This window comes from Cygnus atratus, chromosome 2 (genome assembly GCF_013377495.2).
Source record: "Cygnus atratus isolate AKBS03 ecotype Queensland, Australia chromosome 2, CAtr_DNAZoo_HiC_assembly, whole genome shotgun sequence".
In the NCBI taxonomy this organism is placed as follows: domain Eukaryota; kingdom Metazoa; phylum Chordata; class Aves; order Anseriformes; family Anatidae; genus Cygnus; species Cygnus atratus.
Window position 1 is genome coordinate 65332931 of NC_066363.1, and position 9075 is coordinate 65342005.

The 9075-nt window shown below is 42.9% G+C and overlaps 1 protein-coding gene across 1 annotated transcript in view; it reads left to right on the forward strand.

Moving 5' to 3' along the window:
* The window catches only part of ADTRP (androgen dependent TFPI regulating protein), a 31396-nt gene extending 28999 nt beyond the window's left edge, over positions 1 to 2397 (forward strand). Inside the window, exon 6 of the mRNA XM_035552559.2 lies at positions 1878 to 2397. Within this exon, the coding sequence (XP_035408452.2) occupies positions 1878 to 1921 (44 nt within the window). The 3' untranslated portion in view covers positions 1922 to 2397. The remainder of the gene's footprint in view (positions 1 to 1877) is intronic.
* The last annotated feature ends 6678 nt before the right edge of the window (positions 2398 to 9075 follow it).

Genomic DNA, 9075 nt, shown 5'->3' on the forward strand with positions numbered 1-9075 from the left:
CTAAGCTGAAATGTATTCACTCAAGCCTGAACTGAAGTTAGAGGACAATCTTTTCTTGAACATATTTTCCCTCTTCTTTTGAAGTACTTTTGTGTGAAATGCATTTTACAGAACCACATAATGTGTTTTGCCAGCTGGCTATTTTCCCTGGGTTTTACTTTTGTACTTATGTGCTTGTGAAACCAAGCTCCCTTAACACTAAGTGGCCAGCTATTGGGAAACCCAACCTGTATAATGGCAGATGGGTCCGTGCAAAATAAAGTAAAATCGTAACACGATCAAATTCTTGACGCTCTCATTTTCCCAGCAGCTACTGAGTTGAGCTTGCAGAAACCCAGGTGGCAATGAGGGGATGCAAAGGGTAGCTGTGTGGGGTGAGAAGTTATTCTACTGGTGTGTTAGCACAGGCTTAAGAACAGCAGGTTTTGTATGAACATTAAAAAGCTCGTGTTCCACAGGTAATTATCAATTTAGACACAGAATCCACCCTTCATTATTACAGTCCTCTTACTTCTTTAGAGTCCAGCAGGGATTTTTAAACAGAGCTTCCTTAATGGAATACATCTTTATTTGTTATATCTTGCCTTTAAAAATGAAGTATAACAGTCCAGGACGTATTCATTTCTTTCATCAAACTAATAATGTTTTTGTCTACAGTATCACTATATTGCCAGTGATGAATAGAATTCAAGTTTAAGAGGATTTAACAGCCCAGAGTTTGCAAACCACATACAAATACTTACTTTTGCCTCATCCATTCATCGTTGTTGTGCCACAATCTTGTGATGGCATATTTATATCCTTCATATTTGTCACTCCCATGGGCTGCAGATTACCCCTCTGGCACAGGAGTCCAGCTATTTAAAGGAAACCTGCACCACCTGTCGCATGTCCTAACTGTGCTGACAAGTTTGTCTGATGATCCACTGGAGGGAGGGGGACACATTGGCGGAAGCTGTGGCTACCCATGGCCTACATTTTCATCAGTAGGGGCCCGACATTAACAGGTGCTTGCTAATACACTGTCTCTGGCCCAATAGGCTACTCTTGTGTGTCGTTCCCTCCCCCCCCCCCCCCCCCCCCCCCCATCTTTGTTCTGGTCAGCATAAAATACAGGATCATTTAGGAGGGAAGAAATGCTGGGACTTTGTTACATATCAGCTCAATTGTCACATGCAATGCAGGCTGGAGATAAATAAAATACAGCATTTACTGTGCTTCAGAGTCTCTGAGCTCTACAGACAAGGAAAGCACCTTTAAAAGGGGGTTCCCTGTGAGTAAATGGTCATCAACAGGGAAGAAGAAAGGCTGAGACAGTTTCAGATGATATGGGTTCCCAAACATACTGGGTTATTTTCCACGCTTGGTGCCCCATGGCAGCACATCTGATCTCTGACTCAGAAAGCTGTGGCTGGCATTAAGTCCTGTGCCATCCTGGCCAGCCATGTGAGCTCCAGACATACTAGCTGCAGGGTTTAGCATCTGCTGCATTTTCAGACGAGCTTTCTTTCTTTTCATGTATTCTTGCACCAAACTAGGTTTGCTTGGTGGCAGATACTTTTTCCACTAGCAAAGCACCATTATTCTCAATGGATGTGGTCTGTGGTAGATTGCAAGTCATTCCTCCAGAAACTGAGTAATCCTTCACTTGTCAGGGACATCCCAGGCTCATTTGACTTTTGCAGCACTTTAGGCACTAGCAGCTGGTCCAAACTGCCTTTCTCCTAATCTCAGGCAGGTTCAGTTCCCCAGGGCTGCTGACAGGCTGGGGACAGGTTCGCATCGTCTGCCCAACAGCATGTTTAATCTATAAAAGGACTTCGTATTGTGCCTTTTTTTTTTTTTTTAACAATCTGTTCTCCTCTGCCTTGGAACAGGAGATTCAATAGTAATACTGGACTACAAGCAGAAAGGCAAGTGAATGCTCCTTTTCAAGCCAATCTCTCCACGAATGCTGAAGCCATGAAGTAGAGGAAAATAAATGCAGCTGTGATAAATCCTTTCTCCAATGCACTGCAGCTTCTGGTGAAGCCATTTTATCATCAGATGTATGGAAAACTGGTGGAAAATATGAAATGTTTGCCTCTTACATGATAAATCCACAACTGCTATGAATCAGAAAATGGTGTTAATCTGTTTACACACATTTCACATCTCTTGCACAACATACATGAGGATGTGTCCATGGTTAAAACTTGTCACTGGTAAACAAACTCCCTCACAAGCTTGGCACCGCTCTGTGACGGACCTGTGAATGTTAGCCAGATCTTGTTTGGATTGCCCTTAATCAGGTCTGAAAAAAAATAAGAGGAGAGATAATTTTAACACTGCTGTGACTTCCAGGCTAGATAGATAACAAATTGGGCTAATAAGGACTGCAATTTGGAATGTCTGCTCAGAAAGTTCACCATGAAGCCAAATTCTTCTAATGAGAAACATTCTGGAATACTAATGTGCATAATATCTCCCCTCCATTTCAGTATGAAATCTGAATGCAACACTTTTTTCAGTTAATTTTGCAGCAAAAGTAACATAATTATACCAACTGTATGATTGCTTTGACAGAAAGCATGTTAATTTAAAGCACTGTTTAACATAAAGCTGCCTGCCATATAATTACACTCCATTCACATGTTTACTAATCTTGTTCAATATAGTTGATTTCTGTTATTAGCCCCAACATCTTGTTAACATCTAAAACACTGGAGATGTACTTTGTAAACTCCAATAAACAGGCAAAACTGACAGTAGTGGAAGCGTTCTTTAATGTTCAATGTGAAAAAGAATGATCTCTTTTTATATTTAAGATTAGCATTGCATTTAAATGAGGATTTGAAACTAGTTGCAGTACTTTCGTGTCTAAACTCTATCTTCATTGGCAAAACCCATAGCTTAGAGCTACCGTGTATTCAGTTCACTGGGGTGTTGTTTTCATCTTTTTAATGCTGCTGTAGCTTAGCAAAAATGAAACACATTTTAAGCTGCCTGTGAGCAATAAAAAAAATTGTGTGTACATAAGATTGTTCTCCTCACCTGTTAAGCACCTGATAAAGTTCTAGTCTGTGTACTTGACACACTAGGACTAACCTGCAAAGTAAGTTAACTCAGTGAGACGTACACATTCAGCAGTTCTCATTTTATTTAGGTAACTCACTCCAGCTAACTTTGCAAGGGGAATACAGATAATTACACCCAGATTTTCTGTTGAAGTTGAAGGCGAGCATGGAAAGGATGCAGCTGAAAGATGCTGGTCAGAGGAAATATTTCAGAGAGGCAGACAGATGAAAACCATGAAATGAATTAGGGAAGAGGAGAAAGTTCAGGAGATTCCTTATATGGTTGTATTTTATTATGGTTATTATTTTTGCACTGATACTCTAGTGCAAGCTTTTTAAATGTCAGAAGCTCAAAACAAAGCCCTGGTTTTGGTTCAGAAGCTCAAAACAAAGGGGCTGGTTCTTTCCCTGTACCTTCAGCCAGAGGAGCTGAAGGGCAGACCTGAGCTCTTGTTTGTGCTGTGATTAACTGTGGCATCTGAGGCTGAAGACTTTCTTGATGGACTGCAGAAGTGTGAGAGGATTGCTTCTTGCTTTGGAGAGTTCTCATGGAAGGCTTTGCTCTCTATTACGTTCTGCATGCTGCTGGAGAAGGGGGAGGCTGGGTCTGAGTTATGTGCTTCGAGAAGGAGTTCAGGAATGCTCGTCTCCAAAACACAAGTGCTGGTATCTCAGGTTGCTTTGCTCCTTTCTCTTACACACGTGAAACTATGCAAGGAAGAAAGCATATACTATTGATTGCAAACAAATATTTACCCCATGATTTCAAAAAGGCTTTACTGATGTACACCAAGTAAGGATCTGGCCTTTATGCCATTTATACTAGATTTCTCTTCCAATCTCTTTCTCATTTTGTTTTGAGTAAGCATGCAAAGTCAGTCAGAACTGTTTATTTATAGCAGCAGATTTTCATGGCTGTATAAATTAGAAGTAATTACTGAATGAGATGCCTGCCCACTCACACAGCGCAGCTGTGTAGGAATCCTTTCATGCTGCTCCACTGTACACAGTCTAGAACGGGAAGAAAATTACATGCTCCCAGCCAAACGAAAGGACTGCTGCTCAAACCCTTGGGCAAAAACACAGCAATTAATTTCTTCCTCAGTACAATGTGCAGTATGACAACCACAATTACCTAATACTCCTTAGACCTGCCACTTTTGTTTGGCAGAGAGAGAAAATGAAGGGTTAAATTCACCAGAGAGAAAAAAATCAAACAACAAAAACATACACAGACAAAATATATAACCTACTGCTGGACTTTCTTTTTATAAAATTGTTTGTTTGTTTGTTTGTTTTGTTTGTTAGGGTGGGATAGATAGAGGAAAACTGATTGTTGTATGTGACAGAGCAGCTCCAGCAAATATGGACTAACCCCATACACTCACCCAGAGTTATTTTCAGCATCTAGAAACCAACATCCACCACGTTGAGGAGCTTTCACTCCAGTGCACACCTTTGTAACAGCTTACTCCTGCAAAAAGCATAGACAAGTGCTAATTTATTCCCTCCCCAATTTCCCACACAGATTTCTTGGTCTGGGTCTCTGCCAGGGTTTAAGGTTCACAATCTGACCTCAAAAACATAACTTAGGGCTGTTCCAAGCCTTCAGTGGAAGATGCTGAAGATTTATTTTGATGGATATGGGGCCAGGATCTGGCATGCAGGAAATATGCATTTATGTTGTAGCAAAGCATCTAAAATAGTTGCCCAGTGAGGATAAAATTCAATTGGAGACCTTGCATTCACTTGGCAGAGCACATAATTAAATAATTTGTGCCACAAAATTAACCAGCAACTCTCAGGGGTATTGGGAAGAGAAGGCTTTCAGTCAACCCTGAGAGCCAAACAAAGACCCATTTCCCAGGCAAGGTATTCGATAACCATCGGAATAAAGCGGTCATGTTCACATATGGATGGGATCGCAACCCTTTTTGTCAGCATCCAACCTCGCTGATTGTCTGCCCACCCCAGAGGAAGCCCACACCGGCTGCCCAGCCTACAGCTGCGCCTTGCCGAGCACCGGGAGCCACCTTTCTTCACCTGCCCCCTTCCCAGCAAAGGGGACCCTGACCCGACACCCTCACTTCGTGTCGGCTGCCAACAGCGGGACATTTTGGGGGGGATTTCCCGGCGCTCGGGAGCCTATGCGGGCGGAGGGGCAGGGGGTGCCCGGCCCCGCGGCTCTGAGGCGCCGGGTCGCCACCTTGTGGCCGCCCTTCGGTGCAGCCCCGGAGGGGCCGCGTCTCTGAAGGGCCAGCCGGGCCTCGGATGGGCTCCTCTGACGTCATCATATCGCCATAACGTCACGTACAGAGCCCGGCTGTTGCTGTGGGTCGTGACGTCATCCGGGGGGGACTGTTCACCGCTTCGAGGTCACAACCAGCGTCACATCTCCCTGCAGGAGGTGTCGCCTGGATGCACCAGACACACCACGTGTCTGTACACCCAAACTGTCCTCAGCCCCGCACAAAAAAACACGTTTTGCCCCACTGTGCATCATCTCGCACACAGCAGCATGTTATTAAGTCAAAATCACAGGGATAACAAATAGAAAGTGGGTCTTTTTGGTGAACACAAGCAACCAGGGAGGTGATTGTCCCCCTGTGCTCTGCTCTGGTGAGGCCGCATCTTGAGCACTGTGTTCAGTTTTGGGTCCCTCAGTACGGGAAGGACATGAAGACCGTGGAACATGTCCAGAGAAGGGCTATGAAGCGGGTGAAGGGCCTGGAACACAAGTCCTGTGAGGAGTGGCTGAGGGAACTGGGGTTCTTTAGTCTGGAGAAGAGGAGACTCAGGGGAAGAGACCATATTGCTCTCTACAACTACCTGAAAGGAAGTTCTGGGGAGCTGGGGGTGTGCCTCTTCTCACAGATAACTAGCAATAGGACAAGGGGGAATGGCCTCAAGTTGTTCCAGGGGAGGTTTAGGGTAGAAATTAGGAAACATTTCTCCTCAGAAAGAGTAGTCAGGCATTGGAACAGGTTGCCCAGGGAAGCGGTGGAGTCACCGTCCCTGGGGGTGTTCATGGAAAGGTGGGACATGGTGCTTAGGGACTTGGTTTAGTTGGTAACACTGGTAGTAGGGTGATGGTCAGACCAGATGATCATGAAGGTCTTTTCCAACCTTAATGATTCTATCATGTAACAACACACAAGAGGAAAGAAACAACATTAATAGAGGGCATTATTTTTATGCACAGTCTCAAATATATACAATAGATGTTGCCAAATAATTTTGACCTCGAATTGCACATACCATAAAATGGATCTCAGCCTTGGGAGGAACAGCGCCCAGGCTCTAACTGCAACATCACTGAAGCAGCCTCCTTGTTGCAAGCTGCCAAACAATAGCTGTCGTTCCTGAAGTAGCTAGCCAAAAATAAAATGATGTGAAACTGCGTTCCCACTGTTGTTCTTGCAAAAGTACTAATTTCCAGAGTTTACTGGGGATGGTGAACAACACAAATAAACCAAGGACGACCAGAACAACTTGAAAAGCATGTAGAAACAGTGGAACTAGGTGGAGTCCGAATAACAAAGTAGTTAGTAGGGGATGAAGGGGATGAACGAGGATAAAAACATTTTGAGGAAGACTTTATACCAAAAGTTAGTGAAGAGTTTTAAGTTAAGCAGTTGCTTTTATGTTGTTGCATAGGTGAAAGTAGAACACAAGTATTTAGGTGCTCTGCTAGTGTGCAGATTTGTGAGAATTGTGTATTAATCTTGAGCATGGTAATTACACACTTGCACCTTAAATGTTGCTTTTACATGGCTCTGGTGTTAGAGAGAAAAGGAATTGCAAAGAGGAGAAAATATACAGAAAGCTGAGGTACTTTTCTCCTTTACCTTTTCTCTCCCATTCTTCAACTTTTACTATGACTTTGCCAGTGTTGGTTCTCAAGACACAAATTTGAATGACTGTGAGGAACTACAAAAAGGCTACCAGGCCTGGTTAGGGAAAAAAGTTACCTGAAGGCAAAATATCTGGACATCACTGGCATCGCAGACATGTAGCTATATACACATAGCCTCTGGCTTGTAAGAGGTCCATATAGAATTCAAAACTTCACAGAAAAGCATACAGGAAAAGAAAAAAAAGTGAGGGGTGGGGGTGGAAGGGGTGTTGTTCTAAATCTCTTCCTTAGTAACTGGTAACTGAACTTATTTCCTACCTGTACCGCAAAAAATACCCATGAAGGATCGGCTTAGTTTTTTTGCTGTCAATAGTACAGACGATGGCTGAGGCATCTTGGTCAACCAAGGGAACTTCATATTGTTTTCTGCACATTTTCTGTACATTTCTGGATAAAAAATAAAAATGATAGTGACTAGAGTATCAATCTACCTTACATCAGGAACACATTTATCTCATTGATGAAGAATGCCATGAAAGAAAAGACAATTCCACAGTTCATGGTGCAAAAATTTGACTTTCAAAGTCTTCATCTGTATTTCTACTTCTTGTCATCAGACTCAGTCATCCAAAGTCTCAGTTCTAGACTCAGACGTAAACAGAGACATGAACTTTGACCTAAGTTCAGAATCATAAGTATAGGAAAACCAAAACGGGCTAGAAGAAATCACTTCAACTCTCTCAGATGAGAGCTATTTTTATTTTTTATTTTTAAATTATAGTTTGAGTTTCTGGCAAACCCTGATGCTGATTTCCATGTAATGCTCTCCAATTACACCATATTTACTAACCACAGTATGTTTATTGCTGACAAAATGCTGCACATGCTTGCTATAATGGGCCTCTGTTTAGCCATTACTGGGTATTTGATAAATGATCTGCAGTGTTAGAAGGTCACAGAAGAATAGCAGAGAAACACTAAAAAAACAAAAATTAAGGGAAAAAATGTCAGGCCCCAAGTGGCCAAAATGACCAGACTGCAAGAGACACTCAGCTATGCTCTCTCTTTAAATGTGAAAATACCTTATAAGGGAGAAAAATATCACAACATTTAAAGCTCAGTCTGTAGGCAAAGTCTGTGCCATTTAGTTGTCTCCCCCAAAGACTGGTCCCTAGGGGAATGTGTGTATACTCAGCACAAAAGTATGTTCCACTGAACCCAGGGGTGCAGCAAGTTCCTCCTTGGGGGACCAACATCCATACGTCTGGAGAAACACGCACGTGGGTTCAGGTCCAACCAGCCAAGGTGACAAAGTGTAAGCTCCTTCCAGAGCAGAAGAAAAGGAAATGAACTGGAGGAAATGTGCGGGACATTGTTCCACAAATGCACTGCTGTCATCAGCTGGGCAAAACAAACAAAAAAACAAACAAACAAAAAACCAGTTGCAATGGAAATGAGATTGAACTGGTCATTACACTGACAGAAAAAAATGCATTTCCATCTAATGGCTGTGGTGATACCTTTTAAGAGTTTTGGGTTTGTTTTGTTTAGTTACTGGGGTTTGGAGCTTTCCAGTTACCAGAGCATTCACAAAGTACTCCTACATTCTCGGTCTGTGCATATGAGTGCTGGCTCCTATTCCCAGATGAGAAAGACATTTTTAACAAATTGATAAGCTGGAACTTTCCCATGCAGTTGCTATCGAGCAATGGGAATGCTGCATGGCATGTTAGAAATGAAAAATATGCATCTGTTCTTTTCAACTTGGACTAGCCCTCCAGCTCCGCCTTGTCATCTCAGGGTCAGAGCAAGATCGGCAAACGTCTCCCAGACTACAGCACTTGCATTGCTGCACTGCTCCAGGAAATGCCAGATGCGGTGTCTTGCACTGGGTTTGATCCTTTTGCACGCCTACCTTAACCAATGGGAAGTTTCAGTCAAGCAGGGAAAAAAAGGAAAAAACAGTAGCTGAGGGAATAAAGACTAAAATGTTGTATTAAACCTAAGTAACAAGCTTGCAATGTTTCTTGTTTGTGTATTGCCTCATATGCTTTGAGGAGCAATTAGCAGAATGTAATTTCCCTCAAGCCGGCGAATTACTAGCACAGACCAAAAATCTCCAAGACCCAGGTTTACAATACTTGCAATGCACTCTTACAGGGA